The sequence below is a fragment of the Nannospalax galili genome, unplaced genomic scaffold, assembly GCF_000622305.1.
Source record: "Nannospalax galili isolate Female #2095 unplaced genomic scaffold, S.galili_v1.0 scaffold1594, whole genome shotgun sequence".
Classification (NCBI taxonomy): Eukaryota; Metazoa; Chordata; class Mammalia; order Rodentia; family Spalacidae; genus Nannospalax; species Nannospalax galili.
Genome location: NW_008334075.1, coordinates 91,022 through 118,256, shown reverse-complemented (window position 1 = coordinate 118,256; position 27,235 = coordinate 91,022). Strand labels below are relative to the sequence as shown.

The 27,235-nt window shown below is 40.1% G+C and overlaps 1 protein-coding gene across 10 annotated transcripts in view; it reads left to right on the top strand.

Moving 5' to 3' along the window:
* Mia2 (MIA SH3 domain ER export factor 2) overlaps positions 1–27,235 on the top strand; it is a 119,447-nt gene that overhangs the window by 74,136 nt on the left and 18,076 nt on the right. For 7 of the 10 annotated variants that reach the window (XM_029561575.1, XM_029561574.1, XM_029561573.1 and 4 more), the window contains 4 exons: positions 11,187–11,254; positions 12,536–12,618; positions 14,797–14,925; positions 18,092–18,250. In XM_029561575.1, coding sequence (XP_029417435.1) covers positions 11,187–11,254; positions 12,536–12,618; positions 14,797–14,925; positions 18,092–18,250 — 439 coding nt within the window. The remainder of the gene's footprint in view (positions 1–11,186; positions 11,255–12,535; positions 12,619–14,796; positions 14,926–18,091; positions 18,251–27,235) is intronic. The other 3 variants (XM_029561577.1, XM_029561576.1, XM_029561579.1) reach the window with 1 other exon arrangement.

The following is a 27,235-nucleotide window of genomic DNA, read 5'->3' as shown; positions in this document are numbered from 1 at the left end:
TCACATACATGCAGGCAATACACTCATACACATAAAATTAAAAAAAAAAATAGCACTTTCTATTTACCAGTGGTGAAAGTATGTTAAAAGCTTAGAACATATAAGGAGGTACTGAAAAATAATTATCAGTATCACTGTCTTTGTACTTTTCTTTTTGAATGCATTTAAATCTAAAAATCACATAGGTATAGTAAAAGAGGAATCTGTTATGTCTTATTGTTTCTTACATGCTTTTGTCTTAAAAACATTTTTATTATTGCATGTGTTTGTGTATGTGATGAAGGGGGCGCGTGTGTCATGATGTGCCTGTAGAGGTTAGAGGGCAACTTTGTGGAGTCATTTCTCTCCTGCCACCTTTACATAGGTTCCAGGGATCAAACTCAGGTTGCTAGGCTTGGCAGCAGGCACTGTTACCTGCTGAGCCATTTCGCTGGCCCAAGTTTTCTATTTTATTGTAATTGCTTATACTTGGTTTTTCCACAATAATTAAATTCTTTAAGAGACTGATTTTTGGTTTTAAAAACTGCACCTAAGAGAATGCTTTGTATACTACAAGTTGAATATAGTTTATTTTTTACAGATTTATTTATTTTATGTGTATGTGTGTGGGCATGAGTATATATACGTACACAATGTACATGAGGTGCCTGGGAGGCCAGAAGTGGGTGCTGGATCCCTTGGAACTAGAGTTACAGGTAGTTGTGAGCCACCTGATAATGGGTATGGCGGACCAAACTTTGGGTCCTTTGGAAAATGATTTGCGCATAAAATCCTCTTTTTCTTATATTTTATTTATTATTATTTTTTTATGTGTATGAGTGTATTGCCTGCATGTAGGTAAATGCACTTATTTTGTGCAATGCCTGCAAAGGTCAAAGGAGGGCATTGGATTCTTCTGGAACTGGCGTTACAGACAGTTGTTATCTGCCATATGGGTGCTGGGAATAGAATCTGGGTCCTCTGAAAGAGCATCCAATGCTCTTAACCACTGAGCCATTTCTCCAGCCCCATAGAATCTTTTTTGATAGTGAGCGTATAGATAGATAGATAGATAGATAGATAGATAGATAGATAGGTAAAGTAGCATATGGATGAATCCAGTTGATCAGGAGAAAGCACCAGGACATGGATTAAAACTCCATTGGAATATAATTTATTAGCAAAGCAGCACATGGGACAGATTCCCTTCCTGGCAGGGAAAATGTCTGTCTGGGTCATGAGCTGTGGTCTTTTAAAGGAAGAGGCTTCTGGGGGGTGCAGAAGGCAGGAAGACATTTTTTTTTAAGTTGGGTGAAGGGGAGAGTGGGAGAGCAGGACTGTTAAAACCTGTCCTCTTTAGAGATCAAAGGGGAAGCCTGCTGTGTTGGCCAAACTGGAGAAAAGTCTGCTTTTCTTGACTTCAAAGACCAGGGTGCTTATCAGCTTGGTTCCCTTTTCTCAGGAGCTTGAGAAGTCCTTGAGACCTTTTTGGTGAGGGGGTGGGGCTATCTGAACCTTAACATTCCAGCCTTTTGTGTTGCTTGCTACTTCCTGCTGGACAGGGTCGACGTGGGGGGCTTGGATTAGGAATTGATTAGATAGCGGGGGTTCCCTGTTCATGCATCTCAACAGGGTCCTCGATGGTTGACAGGTGCTTGTATATATGTGGAGGGAAGGAAAGTAACAACTGTTGAAAATTAGTATGAGAGTAAGTGTTAGTTTTTGGATTTTGGTCCTGAAAATATCTGAAGAGGCAAGGAGCAATGGTTAGCACCAAGGTACTACCTCTTTTTCTTTCTTTCTTTCTTTCTTTTTTTTTTTCCTTTTGCCAGGGCTGAACTTGAGAGTGATGGACTCAGGATTTGTTTTCAGGCATTTTGATAGTTGTTGGAGTGGCTAGAATCAGTGTCAGTTACCTCTCAAAGGCTTCTAGATAGGGAGAGAAAACAAATTTAGCCACCATTTAACTTTTTAGGCTAGAACAGTAGTGGGTTGTCTCCCTTAGCTGTAGGTGGGCCCTACAGTATTTCAGACCAAGATTTGAAGTCTTACATCTGAGTAGCTTTGTCCTATTAGGAACAAAACCATCAATGAGAGATAATTGTCTAAATAACATAAGAACTTATGTCTAATGTCTGGGTTGTGTAATCCCTTGAACTCTTAAAATATACTGATGACTGTAATTTTTGGTTATACTTTCCTTTTGGGTGTTTAAGACTATACTGTTGGCCCAAATAAACCAATTTATTTTTACTCTTAAGGTCATATGAGAATTTGGTCCTCGGGTCACATGGGCTTGGGAGGAGCCCCTGGCTCCAGGCTTTTCTTTTACCAGTTCCATCTGTGTGAAGATAAGTCAAGAGGTCTTGCTTGACCAGGGCTTCGCTTGGAAGCATGGAGGAAATGTTTCCTCTGTGTTGACCCTCCTCTTTGCAGACTGGACACTGGTTCAAGTCCATCTTCTGGGGTCTCCATGGCCTCCCTGAACAAGAGGACAGGTGACTCACCAAAATTACAGGACATTTCGAGAGATGTTCCTTAGCCCATGGAATTTGACTTTGGAGGGCAAGGAACAAAAATTGGTCCCTTTAAGTCCCTCTGACCAGATTAATATAGGGCTTAAAGTTTGGTTATTAAACATCCAACAAGGTTATTTATACCAGTCTGGTACTTTTAATTACCGTGTGCTATGTAGATAAGAGCTTGGGCAACATCCTTAAATAAACCTTGACTAGATATCTTTAGACTAGTTGACTAAGCTATGACCTTAGAAATTTTAAGATTATCTCTATATTATCTTTGTCTCATTTCAAATTTATAGGAACATGGTGGGTAGGTGTAGTGGAGAATGGCTGAGGTGGGGTTCAGAGGGAAAAATAGACATAGGGTCAGTAGAAAACTCATTCCTGGATTGGTGTTAAGGGAGGAGTCCTCAAGATTTTTAATTTAAGAGACCTGATACTGATGGCCTGATACTTGCTGTGTTTATTGGCCAATTTTAATTTGGAGAGATGAGTCCAACCAGGTTGTTCCAAGAGCTTGGCTGCAGTCAGGGTAGACAGGATCACCAGGTGAGGACCAACATGGCTGGAGGGTTTTCTTCAGTCCTTACTGTTGAGTGTGAACCTGCAGGTAGGCGTGATCTCCAGTTTGAAGTGGGTGGTCAATTTGGCCTTTAGAAGCTTGAGGAATAATCTGGTCAGCATGTTCCCTGAGTAGTTTCCTTAGAAGGGTGAAGGCAGGTAAACAGTCGTGTAGAGGGGAGGGATGTTGGAGGAAGAGGTCATCCTTGGCTAAAATTAGGGCCCTGGTGAGTGTCACAAGTTTGACTTTTTGTGATGTGGTTCCAAGTGGTAGGGGTCCTGACTCTATGACATCTGTGAGAGATACTATGGCCTGTGGGACTCCATTGGGGTGAGAGTTAAACCTATCCATAAACCAAGTTAGGGTTGGGTTTGGTAGAGGATTTGGGGAAATTAGGGGATCCCGGTAGGAGAGTTCCTGAAGAGTTTCCAAGCATGAGTGAGTGAGTGAGCGGTTCACTGGAAGGAAGGTAGGAAGCTGGATTGAGAGGAGGGCAGGAATCAAGGGTGGGCAAGGGGTTTTTAAAGAAACATGACATGGAAGAGTTGTTTAGAGGGAGCTAGATTGGCAAGAGATGTGTGGGTTACTTAAGCTGGTGAGGGGAAAGGACAGAGATGGGCTGATCCAAAGTGAGCTTAATTCCCAATGGAGCCAGGAGAGTGGTAGTGGCCAGAGCACGGAGGCAAGGGTGCCAGTCCCAGAAGGTGGTATTACACTGTTTAGAGATAACCTACTGGGGCAAAAGAGGGACCCCTCATCTGTCCCATGCCTGGTCCTTATTTTTAGTTCTATAGAGGAGGAATGGACATTTGAGGTTGGGGAGAGGTTGAGCCGGTGACTTTAAGAGTGTTTATAATTGTGGAAGGCTGCTGTAATGGGCTCTAAGGCGTCAGTAGACTCAGGGAAATTCCCTTTGGAAGCTTCGTGGAGCAGCTTTGTAAGGAGGGCAAAGTTAGGAATCCAGGTGCACAGGTACTCTGCAATGTCTAGGAAAGATAGAATTTTCTCCTTGGTTGTGGGGGTCTTTAAAGACCTTAGGTAATTTGACCTATTTATAGTTAAACAGTGGGATGTAGGTGTGAGAAGGAACCCCAAGTACTTGACTTGAGGGAGAGAAAAGTGAGTCTTAGCTGAAGATATCCTATATCCTTTGTACCCCCCAAAATTAAGGAGTTTGATTGTGTGAGCCTTGGAGACTGAGAGAGATGGAGAGCAAAGAAGTAGGTTATCTACATATTGTAGGATGGTGGAGGGGTTAAGGTCTAGGGAAGTTAAATCCCAGCTAGAGCTTGTCCAAAGAGGTGAGGGCTATCTTGAAACACATGGGGCAGGATAGTCCAGGTTATATCATAGATGCGAGTGATGTATTTAAAATGTTGTATGAAGTGTGTAGGATTAGTAGAAAAGAGCCTATTTTGCATTTGAGGTGAGCTAGATCTCCAAGAGAGACAGGGACATGGACCTTGACTATCCTGTCCATGCTTGACACCTAGCAGAGGGGGAAAGATACCATGGGCAGGGGGTTGAGACTGGGTGTGGGAGCGAGTATGGCTTGACATAGGAGAGGGATTGGGAGAAGGGGAGTCCCTGGAAGAGGCCAGAGTGGGAGAGATGGGAGGGGTGTCCTGCCCATGAGGGGACGCAGGGGCAGGGATATCGGAGGCAGGGTCTGGAATCGAAGTGGAAGTAGATACAGGAGGGATAAACAGGTTATTTGAGCTAGAAGCCAGAATAGGGGAGACTAAGGAATATTTGGCAAGGAGGTGTTTAAGGGTTTGGATTTCTTCGAGTAGAGGAGAGTCAGTGGAAGGAGAGCCAGTGTCCTGGTTTGTTTCTTCACTGCTGTGACAAAACACTCTGACCACTACCAACTTGGGGAGGAAAGGGTTTATACATCTCCTGGGTCACAGTTCATCAGGGAGTCCAAGGTAGGAACTCAGGGCAGGAACCTGGAGGCAGGAGCTGGGGCACAGGCCATGGAGGGATGCTGCTTACTGGCTTGCTCCCCTGGCCCCTGCTCAGCCTGATTTCTTATGCAACATAGGCCCACCTGCCCAGGGGTGGCACACAGTGAGCTGGGACCTCCCACATCACTCATCAAGAAGATGCCCCTCAGACATGGCCACAGGCCAGTCCAATAGGGGAAATTCCCCAATTGAGGCTCCCTCAACCCAGGTGTGTCAAGTTGACACTAAAGCTATCCAGCACAGCCAGTGATGGACTCAGAGCACCAGAGAGGGGAGGGGGAAGATCGTGGAGAGGAGGTTCGAGGTGGGGAAGGGAGGGGAGCTGGGTTGGGCCCTGGAATGGAAGGCAAGGGGGAGTATAGCAAGGGGAGAGCATGAGGAGGACTTGGCTGTGCCTCAGGCTGGGGAGCAGGAGGAGGTTGGGGATAGGTCCTAATCAGAGGCAGTTCATCGGCTATGGTAGGATCAAAAGCTGAGGTGGAGGGGTAGGGAGGAGGAGGGGGGTGGAGGCCCCTGGCGGGTTGGGATCCCGTGAAACTGTATGAGCCAGAAGAACCTGATGGAAAGAACATGGGACCCAGAGGGAGGGATTAGCACGGAGATCAAAGGAAGCTTGGATATATGGTAATTTGGACCATTTGCCTTTACAATGGCAGAAATTTTCTAAATCTCTCAAAATATTGAACTCTAAAGTTCCAGTGTCTGGCCAAACAGAACCTGGGTCCTCTGCAAGAGCAGCCAGTGCTCCACAAACTACTGAGCCATCTCTCCAGTTCTGAGACTATGCACTTGATAATCATGATAAGCATATTTACCATTCATTTCTATTCTAGCTATTCCCACAAACAACTTGACATGCCTAATGCAATTACACAGAGACTACAGACATTCGTAGATGAATCAAGAGTTATTATCTAACTTGTACTGAGGCCAGGCAGTGGTGCACAGGAACTTCAGGCGTTTTGGCCTGATTGTATTCGAAAGTCCTAGTTATTTTAAGGATTTAAGAAGACAAGCAAGAGGTGTGAGACCCTGAGACTTTGAGTGGGTGGTTCCCATAGTGACAGATTAAGTACAGAGTGAAGAAGGGATAGAGAAACAACCAAGGAAGCAGGTAGGAGGTAGAGACAGAACCGAGTAGATGGGAGACAAAATTCTCCCTCCATAGGAAGTGGAGGCAAGATCACGAGTCCAGGCAGGAAGGCACAGCAGACGAGGAACAGAGAGAGAGACGGGGTGGGAGTAGGAGGAAAAGAGGCTTGGCATTGGTCACGCAAAACGAGAGCGAGGAGAACCAGGCACCAAAAGAAAGAGCCCTTTTTTTGTTTGTGTGGGTTCGAGTTACTATTTTCGAGTTATTTCCAAGTCCCAGAAGGTGGCGTCCCACAATTAGATCACCAGGGAGAGGAAAGGTGAGATCCTGTCCTGGACAGGAAGTAGTGCGTGTTCCTATCTCTGGAAATAGCGTCCTATATCCAGAGAAAGGAGAGGGGTTTCTGACACACGTGTGATTTCGAGGCAAGCGAAAAGAGCGGAAAACCCTGCAATGAGAGCGTGACATGACCAGCCAGTAGATGGAGACAAAGTACAAGGAATGGGATGGGAGAAAAGTGGAAAAAAAGCAGTGAACCAGAAGGGAGGGAAGCTTGTGGAACAAGTTGATCCCAGAGAGAGAGAGAGAGAGAGAGAGACAGAGAGAGAGAGACAGAGAGAGAGAGACAGAGAGAGAGAGACAGAGAGAGAGATAGGGAGATAGAGAGATAGGGAGAGAGGTACTTAATATTAACTTATATATTTTAGTACCAGGAACCATGTTGTAGATTAAAGAGAGAATATTTTGGCTGAAAAAAATTATTTTGGTGTTAATTTAACATTTTTAGTTTATATGAGATTTTAGTTAAAAAATGAGTATGATACCAAGTAAATTAATTTTAAGAAGCATAAGTTTATGTTGACTGTATATACATATTTAGTTATATAGCCTTTGTTGAGAATGTGGTTTGTTTATCATTTTTAAACCAAAACACCTTTGAAGTAGACAAGCAAAATGAATACATCTTAAAACACCATGGAAGTAAACTAAAAACAAAAATGGTATTTAACAAATAGGATTTTACCCAACCAGTTTAGATGTCATTTTGTATAGGTAATTAGTGGTCTAAAGAAAGAGTTAAGTTTCCATATAGATTTGAGGTAGCATCTTATTCCTTTTTAAGAGCTAAATAATTGAAGTAAGTTAATAAAACCTGGTAGGAGACAGGAAAGACAAAAGGAAACATCAACAGGTTAGGTTAAGAATAAATAAAATGTAAATAGTACTGAAAATAATTCCATTAGCTAGTTTCATTATAGACACTAATACCCTCTGTTGAAATTAATTTATACCTTAGCTGTTCTCAACTGCACAGTGCATTTACTCTTAGTCTGTTTTGTTGTTCTCCTTCTCCTTGTCACAGGGTCAGGGGGCCAGGCTGAACCTGGAAAAGTCTTGGAGAACACATCTTGAGATAATAAACTTGAGTCTGAAGTGGGAGGGCCAATCCCATCTCCAGAGTCAGCGTCTCAGTGAGCTCAAACAGCACATGACAATTTACCAATATAATTAATATTACTTTGACATTATAACTAGAAAGCACTCAGGGAATGATGGGGCAGGAACATAAGCAAGCATCTGAGTATCAGAGAGAGAAATAACTCTATTTCAGAGAAAAACAGGTTTAGAATCACAGTCGTAATTAGAAAGTACCCAGGGAATGTTGGGACAGGAACAAAGCAAGCATATAACTGAGCAGAGAGGGAAATAACTCTATTCCAGAGAAAAACAGGCTTAGAATCACAATGTAGAAAAGGGAGGGATTAAGACCAGTGGAGCTGGCATCTTAAGCCTCCCACCCAAGTAGGCTATCCCTTTTTACCTCCCATTGTTCTAACTATGTGCTGGTAGCAGCTTGTCTATTGTAAGGTATTGCCCTGGAGTACAGCAAATTCCCATGAGCTTCCCAGGTCGAGCCATCACAAAGTGTCAGCTCCCTTTGTTCCTTGAAGGCATATGGCTAGAAAAACTTTAAGTTCCTTTTATAAATTAACAAATATAGTATGCAAAACATTGAGAATTCAAAATAGTCACTTTTAGAAATGAGTAAATATATCATATAAAAGATGTCAAAATCCAAAATAATTCCTTTAAAATTACCAGATAAAGATGTCATGCAAACAATGTCAAAACCTAACAATTCCTTTTAAAAAATCTGTAAATATGTTAAACAATGTCAAAACTTAAAACAGTCATCTTTAAAAAAACAGTAGATATACCATAGAAGAAGTTAAAACTCAAAGTAATCCCCTTTAGAAACAGGCCCTAAACGATGTTAAAATTTAAACTCCCATTGTGTAGATTTGGCATTATTACCTTAGTTTGAACTAGAAGTGCATTGTTTGAATGGAGTGCAGCAGAAGGAACAGGACATATAAATCAGTGGTTGTTGGTCTGAAAACATGTGACTCACCTGAGCAGTGCCTGTGACTTTTATGTATAGTGAAATTTAAAATGGTTAGGTCTAGTTAGAAAAGTAGGCACCTGAGCACCAGTTGCTTGATGCCCAAGAGGGCCTAAGATCAAAATTTCGAGCCCCTTTGCCTGAGAAAAAGTTTAGGAGAAAAAAAGGCTTTTAAAATGTTTTTCCTTTGTCAATGGGGCAAGCCTCCTGAAGTTCTTTAAATGCTCCAACAAAGTTGCCCAGCCAGTTTTGCCTAGTTGGGCCAAAATGGGGAGAAAGGGTCCCCTAAAGGGTTCTTAGCCACATTTGTAAGAGAATTTAAGAATGGGCCCAGTTGGAAAATTTTATCATTTTATTAGAATGTTAAAGAAAAAATTCCCAGGGCAGGCAAGCTGGCAATCTTGGCAGCTGCCCAGAGGGGGTGAATAGCGGGAAGGAAAAAAAGCCTTGGGGTCATGCAGGTTTAAAGCCTGCATGGGAGGTCAGACACATGGCGGCCTGGCAGGCACTTGGAGGGGGAGAGAGGAGAAGGATACAGAGCATTTGCATGTGTTGGATTGAACAGTATCAGAAATCATCCCGAGTAATGTGAGGAAGAAAGGCAGTGGAAGAGGACAAAGACAGGAAAAAGGATGGAAGACAGCAGACCTTGCAGGCCCATGCGGGAAGGGGCGAGATGACGGTGGGGGGGCGGGGTTAGCCGAGGTAGCAAAGGGATGAAGCAACTCCATCCCGGAGACCAGTGCTGTCTGGGAGTGATGGAAATCCATGGAAAAGGAGATCAAAAGGAGACGCAGGCAAGCCAGAGTGTGTTCCCCAGTGAGGAGAGCCAGAAAGAGGTGAAAGCAAAGCAGAGGGCTGGGGAGAGGAGAGAGAAAGGAAGGGTGGGAGTGTACCTGAAAGCCAAGTTAGTGGTGGTGGAGAAGTCCAGGCTGGTCTCTTGAAGTAAGAACAGGGTTTTTGCACCATCTGATAGATAAAGTAGTGTATGGATGAATCCAGTTGATCAGGAGAAAGCACCAGGACACGGATAAACTCCATTGGAAATAGAGTTTATTAGCAAAGCAACACAGATTCCCTTCCTGGCAGGGAAAATGTCTGCCCGGGTCGTGAGCTGGGGTCTTTTAAAAGGAGAGGCTTCTTGGGGGAGGGGTGCAGAAGGCGGGAAGATATATTTTTTTTAAAGTTGAGGGGGGAGGGTAGTGGGAGAGCAGGATTTTTAAAACCTATCCTCTTTAGAGATCAAAGGGGAAGCCTGCTGTGTTGGCAAAACAGTGGAGAAAAGTCTGCTTCTCTTGACTTCAAAGACCAGGGTGCTTATCAACTCAGTTCCCTTTTCTCAGGGGCTTGTGAGGTCTGTGAGGCCCTGTTGGTGAGGGGGCGGAGCTATAGCTTCCCCTTGAAATTGAGGCATGACAACCCTGCCATACCCATGGATATAGATGTATACAGACGATTTTCTTTTTTTTTTTTTCTCTCTTTTTTTTTTGGTGTTTTTAAGACAGGGTCTCCTTGTAGCCCATCTGGCCTGGAACTCACTATGAAGACCAGGCTGGCATCAAACTCACAGAGATCTGCCTGCATTTGTCTCCCAAGTGCAGGCATTAAAGGAGTGTGCTATCACACCTGGCAAGTGCTAAAACATATTTAAGTTAGTCCCAGCATTCGGGAGGCAGAGGCAGGAGGATCTCTGTGAGTTCGAGGCCAGCCTGGTCTCCATAGTGAGTTCCAGGCCAGATGGGGCTGCAGGGAGACCCCATCTCAAAAAGACAGAAAAAAAAAAAATTCTTTGATTAAAGTCAGTTCTAATGTGTATTTCACACAGTTTTAAGTGAAAGCAAATTTGAAAGTATAGTTCCTTTTACTTGTAAAGAGTTATTTTAAGGAATTTGCAAGTTAGCCTTGTGTGCCTCTGTACAAGCTTCCCTTCTGTATTTGGTCCATCACATGTTTCATACATTGCTGCATTTAATCTGTAGCATCCACAGAATGACTAGGAAAAATATTAAACTCATGTGTTTAGATTTTGCTAATAATTATTTGGGAATATTGCATGTTCTTGCTATTATTATAAGCCTAAGCTGGGTATAGCAAGCACACCTACTAGCATTCAAGAGGCAAAGCCAGGAGAATCATGGTTTGAGGCTAGCTTGGGCTGTATTGTGAGAGATACTTACACATACACAGATACAAATGTAAAATACTTAAATATTGTTTGTACATTATTATATACTTCAGAGACTGTGTTGGCAGTCCGTGAAACTGTTTTAGAACTTTGTAGATTCCTAGAGTTAGGATGATTTCTTCCCCGGGATGATGGCCGTGCTGCCTGGGTTTACTCCACATAGCTCTTAGGAAGCTGTTAGATATTTACTTCACAAATAATTTGAGGCCCTCATTTTGTATCTAAATAGCAACATTCCTTAGCAAGTTAGGATTACACTCCAGCCTCAGGCTCATGTTTTCTGCTGGCATAAAACACTCCCTTTTTGAATAAGTCCCTAAATTTAAAATGTTTTTCATTGAATTTACTGAAATAGATGTGGACTTGTATCTATTCCTGATTGTGATATTTGTATGCCATAAATGTGACATTTATGCTGCTCTTTCATTTAGATTTATATAAATATATACTTAAAACGTATTATTTTCTTTTAAGTTGGCAGCTCGGACTTTTGAAAGAAACCTCAATGATTTAAGGAAAGAAAATGCTCACAACAGACAAAAGTAAGACTCTTCACGGAAACACTTCATGGGAAAGCTTAAAATTAGTTACTTACATAATTCTTATGTAAGAATAAATAAAAAATTTGGAGTGAATGCAGCATAACCTGTCATGAAATTTCTAGATAGTTTCACTAGGTGTGAAATTTTAATTTGTTTTTGTTTGAAATACTTTTCTTAGGCCACAGAAATGACACTTTAGGGAAGCTAGCTTGTTCATAGATTCTTCTATTAAAAAAAATGTAACTTAAAAAAAGATTTAGGCTCGATGTTGTGGCTCACACCTTTAATTCCAGCACTCAGGAAGCAGAGGTAGGTGAATCTCTGTGAGTTCTTGGTCAGCCTGGCCTACATAGTGAGTTCTAGACCAGGTGGGGCTAGAGGGAAACCCTGTCTCAAAAAGACAACAGTAACAAAAATTAAAGAGTTGTGGGTAAAGGGAAGTCAAAAGAAGAGGAGAAAGGAAAAGTGAATCTCTCTGACATAGGAATGTTAGACTATCAGTGTTTTATGGTTATCTCACCCCTGGTTTGTTGTATTGGGTGGCATTATTGTACAGTAATAAAATAAAAGGAAGAGTCAAAGTGTACAGTGAAAGGGTGGAGTAGCGCTGTACTGTGAGGATGGCAGCGTCTTCTAGAGCATTGTGACTGGGCCAGCCTGTCTGTCAGCATTATTAACAGAGGGTTTCATCCTTTTTGCTTGTCCTTTCTCCTCTCAGAAATTAAAGTTAGAAGATTGTTTTATTTCAGTTTGGATGATGGGAAATAGAAGTAGCATTTGTTCATAATGTGACATTTTTAAAGATAAAAAGTTTAGGAATGAAATAGTAGTATAAGTTTATAGGATTTCCAACTTTATGTTCTAACCGAGTCATTTTACAATAGAAAGTGTATGTAACTCAATCTTGGCATTTTCGTTTAGAACAAGTCACTTACGCTCCTGGTTTAGGTTCCATAGTTATAGAAGGATAGATTAGCATTACTTCATCTTAGAGGGCTCTTCCACTTCAAAAATTTGAGTTCTGTTATATAGTATTCATTGTAGTCTAGTTTGAAGAAGAAACTAAACAACTCTAAACATCAGCAAAATGTCAGTACCCTAGCCAGATGCTAGTTGCCCAAATAAGTAATAGGAAGTATAGAAAGGCATGTGGTCAGGATAATTTGAGACCTTTTCTTTCATGCAGATACTGAGGTTGTGAGTGGAACTTTGGGGAATGGCATTTGCTTGGAATATTTCTCCTGGACCAGTAACTTAGAGATGTTTGTTCTTTATTTGCAGATTAACAGAAACAGAGTTTAAACTTGAACTTTTAGAAAAAGATCCTTATGCACTTGATGTTCCAAATACAGCATTTGGCAGAGGTAGTCTTTTTTTTTTTTTTAACCTCTTATTTAAAATACATATTATGTATCCCGTATATATTGAGCATATAGTTAATATGAACTATATTACACTATTACCATATTACTCTATTACTGTATACTATTATTACACAAAAGTGTGTAAATTAACATTGTCATTTAACAGTATTTTAATTTTGGACCTAGGATTCAGTTTGAAATGCTTAAGTTTCTGGGTTCTGTTTTCTTATCGGTAATGAAAATTATTGGTATTTCCCTTTCTTGGTGAAGTGTCATAAGATGAAATGTATTTAGTACCCGAAGAGCCCAATGCTCTTTAAAAAAGGTACTATTAGCTAGTTTTAGGAGAAAGAACGAAACATACTTCAATGGAGTAGCATTGGGTTTACATACTAGCTCTATACTTTGGAATTTGCTTGCAGTATAAAAATGAGAATTAACAGTCATTAAAAAAAAATTTAAAGTATCAGCTGGGTGTGGGATGCCTTTATTCCCAGCACTCAGGAGGCAGAGGCAGGCGGATCTCTGTGAGTTCAAGGCCAGCCTGCTCTACATAGTAAGTTCCAGGACAGCTGGGGCTACAGAGAGACCCTGCTTCAAAAAGACCTCCTCCCCCCCAAAATTTAAAGTATCAATTTAGAGGTAAGAAATCTAAGTTTTGATTGCTTTAATTATACCCAAGGGAGGATTAGCACTTTGTAAAAGTGTATGTAATATTTTTGCCCATTCATTATTGAGTTATATGTTTAATGATCTCAAACCATTCCAAATAGTTAAAAATTTCAGAGTAATTTTGGTTAAAATGGAATTATGCTCCTGTAGTAGTGAAAATAAATTCTTATAGGTAAAATCTAATTTTAGTAACCTCTGGAAGTTGATCACTATTGAGAATCAACTTTCATTAAAATGAAAATATTTCTACATTTAATAAATATCAGAGGTTAGAGAGACAGCACAGTGGTTAAGAGCACTGGCTGTTCTTGTGAGGATCCGGGTTTGATTCTCACCACCCACATGACAGCTAGCAACTGTCTGTAACTCCAGGTCCTGGGGAATCCAGTGACCTCTTCTGACCTCCAAAGATCAGAAGGCATTGCAAGACACAGACACGGGTGCACTTACCTACATGTGGGCAATACACTTATACACATAAAGTAAAAAAATAATAATATATTTTTTAAAATATCAGATTATTTAGAAGTTTCAAATAGTAACAAAGTTTGGCATGGACAGAAGTATGTAAGGAATTTTTGTTTAAACCCAGTGCAGAAGTCTCATAAGACAAATCATACTTTGATATTTTGTTTTAACTTGCGTATGTAACAGATACGCTTTCTTTATAAGATGTGTCATATTTAAAGTGTTATTTTGGTGTTTGTTTTTTGTTGTTGCTGATTTTTTACCTTTGGAAGCATAACCATTATTTGGGAGTATTTAAGTTTGTAAGATGGTTTTGGTTATATGGATCACAAAGAAATTTATTTGATGCATTATAACATAGGACCTGATTTTTGTTTTACTGGTAAGGATTCAAAAGTGATTTCTAATTCTTTACAATATTTTATGCATTTATCTACTTTTCAAAATTTGAACTTTACTAAAACATTCCGTGACTGAACATGGTCTATCTGACCTGACTTTAGTCTAGCATGTCCATGTAAAGTTCACCCGTTGAAATATCTAGAAGCATAACTTCCAACAAAAAACAAAAACAAAAAACCCAACTGGGAACAGTGATATGTGCCTTTAATCCTAGCCCTCGGGAGGCAGACAGGTAGATCTCTGTGTGATCAAGGCCAGCCTAGTTTTCATCCGCCCTGTCTGAGCAACAGACAGTAACAAAAGCCAAACCCACGTCATACTGCCCAAATACTCTTGGAACTCCAAGATACCACCAGTATCTTTGCCTAACCTCTGTGGTTATTCAAGCATATTACTTACCAAGAAACTAATGTTTTTAATTGATGAAATGTCCAGTTGATTGACAAGATTTAAAAACACTGGGCTCCATGTTTAATCTTGTGCTGTCTAATGAAAAGTGTAGTTTGTGTTCAGGGCACAGATTAGTCTTAAGTTGGCAGAAGGGTGGCCTGATGGCAGTTGTTATAACAGAATTCTGATTGTACAGTACAGCTACCTGAAACTATGGATTTAAATATGCTGTTTTAATTATTCCAGAGCATTCCCCATATGGTCCCTCACCATTGGGTCGACCTTCATCTGAAACGAGAGCTTTTCTGTCCCCTCCAGCTCTGTTGGAGGGTCCACTCAGACTCTCACCTTTGCTTCCAGGGGGAGGAGGAAGAGGTATATTGTTTAAACATTGTTATTACTCTAAGATTTCTTCCTTACTTTATATTTTCATCTCAATTTACCTTTCAAATGATCTATAAAACAGACATTTGGAAAGCACACAGCATTCCTTGCACTTACTATAGATTACTTTTTGTTAGGAAAAGAATCTTGGGCCAGGTGTGGTAGTCCATGCCTTTAATCCTAGCACTTGGGAGGCAGAGGCAAATCGATCACTGTAAATTTGAGGCTAACCTGGTCTAGACAGCGAGGTCCAGAGTAGGTAGAGCAACGTAATGAGACCCTGTCTTAAAAGAAAAAAAAACCCTCTGTAGCATGTTATTTTAATATCGTTTTCTTTTACATACAGTGTAGTACAGCTAGACCATCTCAAGTCAGGAAATCTGAAAGCTAGAATGCTCTGAAATCCAGAACTCTCTTGTGTAGCACTCAGAAAGTTTTGGAGTTTGAAGCATTTCAGATATCAGATTTGGGGTTTGTGATACTCGACCACCGAAGTCTGTAATTCACAAATCAAAAACAAAAGCAGAAACCTTCCAAAATCTGAAACACGTTTGTTGCCATGCATTTTCAGTAGGGAATACTCAACCTGCACTGCATAGCATGTTGATCAAGAGGTTGAATACCTTTTAAAACTGTATTTTTTTGCTCTATGAAGCATGTATTATGCTATATAAAGTATAGCATTTATGTAAAATATATTAGCGTTAAATGTATTTTGATGAAACATGGTTAGATAGAATTTTTAAAATCTTTTTTTTTATTACTATTATCTATTATAGAAAATCAGAATGTGAAGAAAGCACACGAGACCTAATTCTTACACTTTGAGTGACTAACCAGGAATTGTTTGTCTTGTTACCCCATACCCCCTTACCTTGTGTGTATGTGTGTGTTTCCATAGCTACTTCACACACAGTAAACTGTTGGCATTCTTCAGTAGAGTAATGTCCCTATCCTTTTATGTAGTGACTTAACAAATGTGAGAAAGACACATAATGCAACTTTATAAAGTATCAAACTAATCGAACATAACCCCAGAATGCACCATGCTGATCTAATCATCTAAACAATCTCTCAGGCCTTCTGCACTTCTCTATTACTCCTGCCGTTATTCTGAATATTCTTGGAACTCCTTTTCTTTGGAGTTGCCTTTGAAGACTATGAGAATATAGTTTCCTGCTTTTTGGTCATGAAATACTCTCCCTTTGCCCAGTTACTATTTGTATCTCCTTTGTCCTCACATTGCTCCACTTGGACCTGTTCCTCTGCCCCTAAACTTGGGCCCCCAGCTCTGTTTCACCTCTGGGAGAGCCGTTGCTTCTGTTGGCTTTGAACTGAAAGCCTCTAGGGAAGGAGATGTGGAGCCCTAGGGGAGCTTTGTCTTGAACACTCCAGAAAGGGGCTGGTTTTTGAAATTCATGTCTGCTGTAGGCTTAGGGCTTAGTGTTAGGCCCTTTGCCACCACTTTTTTTTTTTTACTTTGACTTACAGTAAGAAATTTATGCTGGGCGTGGTGGCGCATGCCTTTAATCCCAGCACTTGGGAGGCAGAGGCAGGTGGATCTTTGTGACTTTGAGGCCAGCCTGGTCTACATAGTGAGTTTCAGGACAGCTGGGGCTACTGGGGGAGCCTGGCTCAAAAAAAAAAAAAAAAAAAAAAAAAAAAGGAATTTATGTCATGTCATTACAAACCAACATAAACATAATGAAACTAGATATATAAAGTACTTTGCATTGCATGTTGGGTATTTCTGATGTTTTCTATACATTTTTATCCCATTTCATTAGAATACTCATTAAAACTAATTTTGTTCATCACAAATGTATAGCAGCTATCAGTCTGAGGACTAGTATCCTAGAAATGGGATTTAATTGGCTAAACTGCAAATGTGAATCATTGGAAGTTAAATTTGCACAAGTAAAAGATTTCTTGTAATCAAATGTCTTTTGAAATAAAAGTAAAAATTACCTTTCCTATCTCCTCTCCTGTGTAAGGTACTTTCCTCTATTTAAAAGACATGTACTTAGATTATCTGCAAGGGTATTTTCTCTGTTTTAAAGCTACGGAAGTTCTCGGTAAGTTATCAACAGATCTTAGAAACTCCATTTGAAGGGACTCTTATCTGTGACCATTGAAAAAAGAGCAAAGAGTGGCTTTCATTTTCCGTCTCTTATGATCTTTTAAAATTTGAATGATTGTGTATAAGGAAAACAGTTTCTTTTTAGAGAGTGAACTGTGTATATATATTCTTATAAAAATTTAGTTTTTAGTATTTTTAGATTTGTAATGTCCTCTGGGTAGTCAGTTGGCTTTGGGTCCCCTGTTAGTAAGCAATCAGGAGAAACTCTTTGAATGGCTTTACCTTAAAGCCTCTTTACTTTTGCTCCAGATAAGCTCAGCCACATTGATTCTTTGGTGTTTTCTCTTTCTAGCCTTCTTACGATCTGATTGGGAAGATAAACAAGCTATAAGGAATGATTTGGGGAATTTAATAGAATATGTAGTCATTTGGGGGTATAAATAAAGATTCAAATTACAAATTGTGATACAAGTTTTTGGCCTTTTAAGTTAATCTGAGTATGGTACAGTTCCGAAGGAATTGTCTTAAAACTATCTGATTAGTAGCAAAGTTACTGAAATAGGTGTGCAGCCTCTAAGATAACTGAAAAAAATCATGCTCATATTGACTGAACTATTTAAGTAACACAAACCTTGACTTGCAATCATCTTATAATTATGCTTAATATAGAAACCTTTATGATTTACTTTCTACACCTTATCTTTCAGACTTAGTATTTATGATGTAACCACTGATTGTATATTTAGAACAGTGGTGGTGATAATACTTAAAGATGAATTTCATAGGCAAGTGTTTGTTGAACTTTTTTCTCAGTATTACAGATTGAGCCCAGGGCCATGTGTTAACTAGGCAAATACAGTGTCACTGAGCTACATCCCCAGCCCCTAGGCTCATATTACAAAATTATTTTTCCTATTTGTTAGAGATAGCTTTGGTATATTTATAGACTAAACCACATCTTAGGGAAGTTTTGTTTGAGTCTGTATTTGCTTTTTCCAAAACATCTAGATTTTTATTTGTTACAGGTCTTTTGTGACATTTTTTGAGATAAAATAGATTTATGTTTTCCATAATTAGGCTCAAGAGGCCCAGAGAATCCTGTGGACCATCAGATTAGCAACGAAAGAGGAGAATCAAGCTATGATAGGTTATCTGATCTCCATAGAGCACCTTCCGACACTGGGTCCCTGTCACCTCCATGGGAACAGGACCGTAGGATGATGATCCCTCCACCAGGTATGTAAAAACAATAGTTAATATTTATGTTTGAAAGCTAACTTGCATGTAGAACATATAGAAATGGAAGGAAAAGAATTGTGTGTTCTATTTTAAAAATCATGATACATTTTAGGAAAGAACCATAGATCTTTAAAAAGAATAACAGGAGGTATTATTCACATTACAAGAAGCCTTTCCCCAAACAGAGTTTCTTTTGTATTTTTTGTTCCTTATTAAAGTAATATATGGAGCTGGAGAGATGGCTCAGCAGTTAAGAGTATTGGTTACTCTTCCAGAGGCTCTGAATCCGATTCTAGCCCCCATATGGTAGCTAACAATTGTCTATAACTCCAGTTCCAGGAGATCCAGCACCCTCTTCTTACCTCTACGAGCATTGCACAACATGGTTGCACTTACACATATGCAGGCAATTTAGTCATACACATAAAATAAAAATAATAAAATATGTAAAAGTAATACATACATATTTTTGAAAATCTAAATGTAGAGATATATAACTACAAAAGTGAAAATTTCCCATTGTCCAATCTAGCATATATGTCTTGCCCAGAATTTATATAACTTGGAGTGATTTTTAAATATATGCACTTCATAAATTAGGGATTAAAATTCTTTAAACAATTCTAAACATAATTGAAATAGTGACTAAACGCAGAGTCCAAACCAAATTTCTTTCTTTCTTTCTTTCTTTCTTTCTTTTTTTGGTCTTTTTGAAACAGGGTCTCCCTGTAGCTTCAGCTGGTCTGGAACTTGCTATGTAGACCAGGCTGGTCTTGAACTCACAGAGATCTGTCTGCCTCTGCCTCCCAAGTGCTGGGATTAAAGGCATGCGCCACCATGCCCAGCTTTTAATTTATTTTTATTTTATGTGTATGAGTGTTTTGCCTGCATGTATGTTTATGTACCACATGCATGCATTGCCCATGGAGGCCAGAAGAGGGCATTGGATCCCTTGGCATTGGAGTTACTGATGGTTGTTAGCTGCCATGTGGGTGCTGTGAACTGAACTGAGGTCCTCTGCAAGAGCACCAATGCCCTTAACTGCTGAGCCATATCTCCAGCCCGTTAAAATTCTTTTATCACTGCTCTTTAACCACTCAGCAGTCCTCCTGCCTCCTGAGCAGGTTCAACAATCTTTTGTGAGACTTCCCCAGTCATATCCCCTGGGGTAGCTGTTGTTCTAGCTGGCAGGTATGTCCCAGGAATGTTGGGAATGAGAGAATGCACATGTATTTCTTGCCCTGCTGGAGAGATGCATCTGTGGATGCCAAGGAGAGTGCTGAACCTTTGGTGTTCTCAGGCTATAGCAGTGAACAGCAAATAGCTGGCTCCAGAGGTTGACCTAGCTGTTTACCCCAGGCTCTGAACTGTCTAACTCTAGACTCCTTCTCAGTTGATGAGCCTGTGCACTTCAGTGCCTGAGCTGAGCTCCTTGCTTTGTATACTTTTGGGCTTATTGTTGTCAAGCACTTCTGTTCTCCACAACTGTCTCCTAGGGCTGTCTCACACGAGGTTATGGTTGGTTAAATTCAGGCTTCTTGATTTGTGATTGATCCCTGTTCTCAGGAGGCTTCCAGGTTAGCTCAGTTTTAAAGGTTCCCTCTTAAGATGGTGCTGAGCCTTTGTCCTCCAAGTCAGATAGATTGACAGAATGGGATTCATTCCCACTACTGGCTCATTTGCTGGAAGAATCACTGTCTCATCAAAACCTGCAGTTGGATTCAAGGCTTGTGAGGACTGTGGAGCTGTCCCTGAGCTTAGGGCTGTCAGTCTCTTCTCACCAGAGCTACCCGGATTATGTTTTGAATGATGCCCCTACTTCTTCCTCACCAGGAGAGTCATGGTCTGGAACTGTGTCTGGCTTGACTTCTTTTTGGTGTGTCGTCCATCTTTTTCTCTATACTTTCAGCTGTTCTGTTACCACTTTGGTGAGTTTCAGAAGCTCTTCTCTTTTCTCCTTTTTGGAATAGATGTTTTTAAATTTTATTTTATTTTTAATTTTAATTTTTTTATAATTCTTACTCTTCTCATTGTATCACATGGACACAACTTTGAGTCTGTAAGTTTTTTTATTTTTTTAATTAAAAAATATTTTATTATTTTTATTTTATGTGTATGTGTATACATATTGCCTGCATGCAGGTAAGTGCATCCATGTCATGCAGTGCCTGCAGAGGTCAGAAGAGACAGTTGGATCCCCTGGAACTGGAGTTACAGACAGTTGTTAGCTGCCATGTGGGTGCTGGGATTTGAACTTGGGTCTTCTGCAAGAACAGTCAGTGTTCTTAACCACTGGGCCATCTCTCCAGCTCCAAATTCTTTTATTTTCAAAAATATTTTTATAAGCCGGGCGTGGTGGCACACGCCTTTAATCCCAACACTTAGAAGGCAGAGGCAGGCAGAGCTCTGTGAGTTCAAGGCCAGGCTGGTCTACATAGAGAGTTTCAAGACAGCTGGAGCTACAGGGAGACCCTGTCTCAAAAAGACCGAAAAAAAATTATATATATGCACACAAGCATGTGTGTGTGTGTGTGTGTGTGTGTGTGTGTGTGTGTGTGTATGACTGTATTGCCTGCATGTATTTAAGTGTACCTGTGAGGTCAGAAAAGAGCCTAAGGTTCTGCTGGAAGTGGAGTTATGTATGGTTGTTAGTCATCATGTGGATGCTGGGAATTGAACCTGGGTCCTCTGCAAGAGCAGTCAGTGCCTCTTAACCACTTAGCCATCTTTTCAGCCCCCACAGTTCAGGGTTTTTTTTTTTCATCATTTTCTTACTTTTTGGAGTTCTTGATCTTTCTGCACAACAAGGGTTGTGTGTGTGTCTGCCCTTTCTAGTCTTACAGTGTACCTTCCAACAGGGTTGTAATGGGAGTGAGTAGGAATCAGTGCTTAAAAACCTGCAGTTTTTCCTTGAAGGGCTCAGGAAATAAGAAACACATACAGCTCATCTCTCAGATGATATTTGTTTCAAACTCCATAGCACATTTTTTTCAACCACTTCTTTTGAATATATGCCTATTTTTTTTTTTTGTTGTTGTTGTTGTTTTTGACACAGGGTCTTCCTGTAGTCCCAGCTGGCCTGGCACTTGTTATATAGATCAGGCTGGCCTTAATCTCATAGAGATCTGCCTGCCTCTGCCTCTGCTTCCTGAGCACTGGGACTAAAGGCATGTATCACCAAGCCCATCTTTGAGTATATGTCTCTTAGTCGTGTGTGTGTGTGTGTGTGTGTGTGTGTGTGTGTGTCTGTGCATGAATGTGACCAGTATACGCCTGTTCACACTTGTAGGATAAATTTTACTGCCTTTTTGAAGATTTTTATTGTTTTTAATAGCCCCTGAGTGCATTTTTTGCTGTCTGCATGCTTATGGACCATCCACCAGAGCATGGGCAGCCTACCACTGGCCACCCACCCCCTAAAAATGACTCTCCTTCCCCCAGCAGCCATCAGCTAACAGTACCTCCTCAGCTAGGGAGTAGAGTCTCATGAGCTCCTTTCCTGTCTATGCTGGAATGTTGTCTAACTTGTGCAAGTCACCATAGCTGCCATGTTCTATGAATTTAGTGGCAATGTCACGTTACCACGACAGCATTTCAAAGCACTTCCTTTTTCCCCTTGGATTCTTTCCATCTCCTTTTCCTTGATGCTCCCTGAGCCTTGTGGGCAGGAGAGTTGCTATAATGTCCCATTTAGGGTGAGCACTCAACAGTCACTTATTCTCAGCACTTTGACCAGTATAAGTCTGCATTTACTACTGCCCACTGTGAAAAAGAATCTTCTCTGACCAAGCCTGAGAGCAGAACAGATCTATGGGTATAAACATAAATAGAAAGCAGGTTCATTTAGCAAAACAATAGTAATGGGTTCCCCTCTAGGGCCCATGACCTTACCAGGCATGAATTCCTTCAAATCCAAGCAGAAAATGGTTAGTTACTCCCAAAAGAGTCATGCCACTGTTGTGCCAGTGGGTGTATCTTGTGTGGAAGGTCAGCATTATAGCATGCATGGTCTGTTAGGGTTAAGTCCATTGATAACTTTTCTCCCCTAGTGGCTTGCATAGCACCCTCTAGCGCTATGAAAGCTAGCCAGCAGGGAGGAAGAGAGTCCAGGTTAATTCCTAGATTTCTTTATGTCCTGCAACTGAATTATGCTGTGTATTCAGCATCTCGGTGTAGTGGGCAATCAGGGTTATTGCCTCTTTGATGCCATTTCTGATTATTTCAGTTGGAATTAGATAGACTGTTCTGTTATTTGTATATCTCGTTATAAAAGCATCACCCAAATGGCTTGCAAGTTGGTTCAGCAGATACGGATGTTTGCTGATAAGCCTGACAACCTGAGTTCTATCCCTGGGACCCACATAGTGGAAGGAGAGAACTTTCTGCTTCAGGTTACTGTATTATGAGCTCTACATGTTTGCCATGGCATGTACACATATGCACACACAAAATAAATAAATGAATGTTTAAAAAATCAGCCACGTTATATTTACCCATTTCTGTTACCAGTAAACTCTAAGAGCAAAACTGTTGTTGAGATCATAACTGTATTACTAGTGCCAGGCACTTAATAGGCCCCTGGATTTAAGGTATGGATTGCTTTTGTCAGTGGAGGATAATACTTACATCTAATTTATGAAATTAGTAACACACAACAATTTTTTAAAAACTTTTACATAACCTTTGTTGAGAATTTCATACATGCATATAAGGTGTTTTGATCAAATCCATGCCCACTCCCTCCCCTCCAACACCTCCCATATCGCCCCATCACTTCTTTCTTTTTTATTTATTTTTATGGGGTTTTTAGCTACTCTAACATTCCCCCCTCTGAAGAGGTAACCCTAAAATCTTTTAAGGATTAGATACAAGCTCCAAAATACTTTTGACATTTTTGGCCTTTGGAACAGAGTATGTTGCTAAGAGGCCCAAGGACATTTTGACTTTCAGCAAGAAACTGTCTACTTTTCTTTGGGGTCTTTTTACCCTAACTGCCTAGTTCCTACCTCCTACTCTTATCATGCCATCCTCTAAAGGAGTTACCCAAATTGCCAATAGGGGATTGGGAGCAGACCGGTCTGGCTTATTCCGTGCTGAACAGGGATGCAGGGTGAGGCAATTGGAGTACCCCTTCAGTGAGTCTATCTAAAAGATTTCCAAATTGTATAACTCTTATCTCTAATGGAAAAGAAAGTCCTTGAATCCTGAATAGGAAATGTGAAGGAGAAGTAAAGGCAAGAGTAATTAGCATTACAAGTTCTAGACAGGGAACTAGAAAAAAGTCAGACCAGGGAAATTTTCAAATGTTCATATGAGAGTCCATTGTAATTTCTTGACAAGGGCTTCCAAAAGCATCCCTCTATTGGGTTCTTCCTCATTTTTCTTTTGTCTTCCAAGGCTGGACTCTAGAATGATGGATTCAGGATTTGCTTTTAGGTGAGGGTCCAGTGACCTGCTTGGCCCTCCTTTAATGAATGAGCACAACCATCATCAAGCCCAGTTGTGACCATATTTAGTGATCAGGCTCAGCTGAAGTTGTGACGATGGTAGTTATTTCATGCAGAGTAGACTGCTGTATAGCATCATCTTATTAAAATGACCTGGAATTTAAAAGGATTTGGTGCTAGGAGCCACATATGAGGGAGAACATATGTCATTTGTTTTTCTGAGTCTGTGTTACTTCACTTAGTATAACAGTTTCTACATCGATCCATTTACCTGCAAATTTCAGTATTTCACCTTTCTTTACTGCTGAATAGAACTCCATTATATAAATATACCACGTTTTTGTTAACTACTCATCAGTTGAGGGGCACTTAGGTTTCTTTCATCTCTTAGCTATAACACACAACAATTTTTAAAGCTTTTCTGATATGGGGATGTACTTTAGAAGCAAGTATTAATGAGGTGTCTTGAGACCTGATTAGAATGAGTTACATTTTCAGGTCTCCCCACTTTATCCTCATGTTTAATTAATCTCGTGTTTGGAGAGGGCCAATCAATTTATATATAAGGGCTGCTACTAAACTTTGGCTTCCATGGGGCTAATCTAATCTTTTGAGACAGCTCTTTAAGATTTTGAGAAGTGGTATAAATGAGTCTTCTGTTTAGGACTTTTAGAGCTTTCCTTAGTTGTATCTCCTTACTCTGGGGAGCTCATTAAACATTGTCTTCATTGACTCTGCTTCATCCATCTAGGTGGTTTCCTTGGCATTTTCTGGGGGAGATGTTTCAGTGGAGTCCCATGTGGTTATATCAGATGAGAAGTGACATAGAGCTCACATTATGAATCACTGCCTAGCACAGTCATAGAGGGCCTTTGGGCCTGTTTGTTCATATCTGTAGTAGGACAGAGAGGAACACACAATTCATCCTCCTTGATTTTTTCCATAGTTTTGGAGTTGATTTGTGCATACCTTACCTGGTAGTCTGCCATCACTTCTCAGGGATGAGAAGTTTCCCCAGAGTACTAAGTTCCACAAGGAATTACGAGTTACCATTTTGTCATCCTAAATGACCCCTATGGCCAAAGGAAGATGGCTCTAGATGCACTTGTGTTAGAGTTATCCAAACTGTGTCTGTCCAGCTGTTCTGGATCTTCTGTTCAACTGTTGAGTAAAAGATCCTTCCCTTTAGTTTGGAATGAATTCTAAAAACTGAAAATTTTGAAGGTAGTGAAAATTTGACTTCTAATGTCTTCTGAATTATACCTTCTGCTTTGTGATAAATTGGCAAATTGTGCTAAATTTCTTGCTCTTCTTACATTTTCTGTTTTCCTCTCGTGCTTATTAGCTTTCTCTACATCTGCTTTGACGTGCTGATGTTTTCTTTGACCTACTTATTTACTTGAAGGTTAAGTGAATTATTTTTAAATTATTTATTTAATAACCACATACTTAGAAGAAGTATTTCATTACAATAGCATTGACATACTCAATAAAAATTTCCTGAGCTAAGATGCATCTCTTTCAAAATTGGCTGTGAATTTTTAGGTCTGCAGTTGAATTATTAGTTATACAATATTGTACTCAGTATAAACCCTATAAGACATAAAATTAAATGAGGTTTTAACCTTTAAAAAAGATCTCCATTTCATTATTAAAAGACACAGTTTCATACAGAAAAATTCATTTTTAATGCAATTGATATGAAGATATTTGCACATGAGTTTCTAATCTCTCTATCTCATTATTACTAGTCATAGTCAGTTACTTTCTTAGCTCCTTGGCATCATGGATATAAAGTCATCAGGTAGATTTCAATGGTAATGTTTTTCACATCTACTAATTAGGCTCAGCCCCTCAATATTCTGTTTTTTTTAAAAAAAATTTCTTTATCATTTTTTCTTTATTTATTTAGTAACCACATGATTAAAAGAAGCATTTCATTACACCTTTAACATATTCAGTTACACACCCAGAGCAAGAATACATCTCTTTCACAAGTGGCTGCAAGTTTCTAGGTTCATAGTGGAATTAATACAGTTATACAATTTTAAACTCAGTATAAGTCCTGAATATAAACCCTGTAAGACATAAAATTGAATGAGTTTTTAACCTTTAAAAAAGATCTCCATTTCATTTAAAATATGCTGTTTCCTACAGACTCATTTTTAATGCTACTAACACTTAGATGTTTGCACACATGTCTCTAATCTCTATGTATCTGATTATTACTAGTTACAGTCAGTTATACTTGGATCTTTAGCACCTGAGTATGTCTATAAAGTCATCGGGTAGATTTCAATGGTAATGTTTATCACTGCTACTTATTAGCATGACATAAATTTCCATGCTTCCTCCTCAAATATTTAAATATTTAAAAAAATTTGTTGATTTAGTATGTGTGCGTGTGTGTGTGTGTGTGTGTGTGTGTATATCACACAGAACATCCCAAACCACCTTATTCAACTAAACACCCACTTACCAGATGGCACCCTCCCATAGCCTCCCTCCCCCCACTAGAGCCCTTATACTCTGATATCCCTGCTACTGTCTGCTGTGTTGTTGGTACCCCCAACCATTCCCCACTACTTGCCCTTCTGATGGATCTAGTCAGGTTATCTAGAGGTCTTTGTTTTAGGAGGGTCAGCTGTTCCTCATCTAGCAGCAATCAGTTGTCAATATTCCTTTAGATGAGATTAGGGTCTGCTGTTCATTTTCCCAGTTCTATACTGGGTTACTATCTGGGAGACCCTTTGGCCACCCTGGCCAACAACTCAGCATATGGACTCTTAAAAATTATATTGGCCCCTTTAATCTTTGGTTATACTTTCCTTTTGGGTGTTTAAGGCCGTACAGTTGGCCCAGATAAACCAATGTATTTTTAAGGTCCTTTGAGGATCTGTTCCTCAAAGGATGGGCTTGGGAGGAGCCCCTGGCTCCTTTCTTCTACCAGTTCCACCTATGTGAAGATTAAGTCAAAGGTCCTGCTCTACCATGGTTGGCTTCGCTTGGAAGCATGGAGGAAATGATTCCTCTGCAATGACCCTCCTCTTTGTAGACTGTACACGGGTTCAAGTCCATCTGGTAGGGTCTCCTCAGCCTCCTTGATTAAGAGGACAGGTAACCCACCACAGTTACACGACACTTTGAGAGATGCTCATACTCCCCTGGAACTAGTCGACCTAGGAGGGCTAGGAGCAAAAACTGTCCTTTATGTCCCTCTGACCAAATTATTATAGGCCTCAAAGTATGTCTGTTAAACATCCAAGAAGGTTAGTTCCACCAGTCTGCTGTTTTTAATTACTGTGTGTCATATAGATATATCTTGGGCAAAGACCAATTGTTCTCAGATAAACCTTCCCTAGACATATATTTCTTGATCTGCTATGTATAGTTTGTCAGTAGGTTGTAGGAGGAACATGGTTCCCTTTGGTTTTCAAAACTAGTTAGGTGTTATTTATCTCTCTCATTGTCTCACCCCTCCATCATGGTTTTCCCACTTAAGGTGTCCCCGTTTCGCCCCTTTCTCCCTTAATAA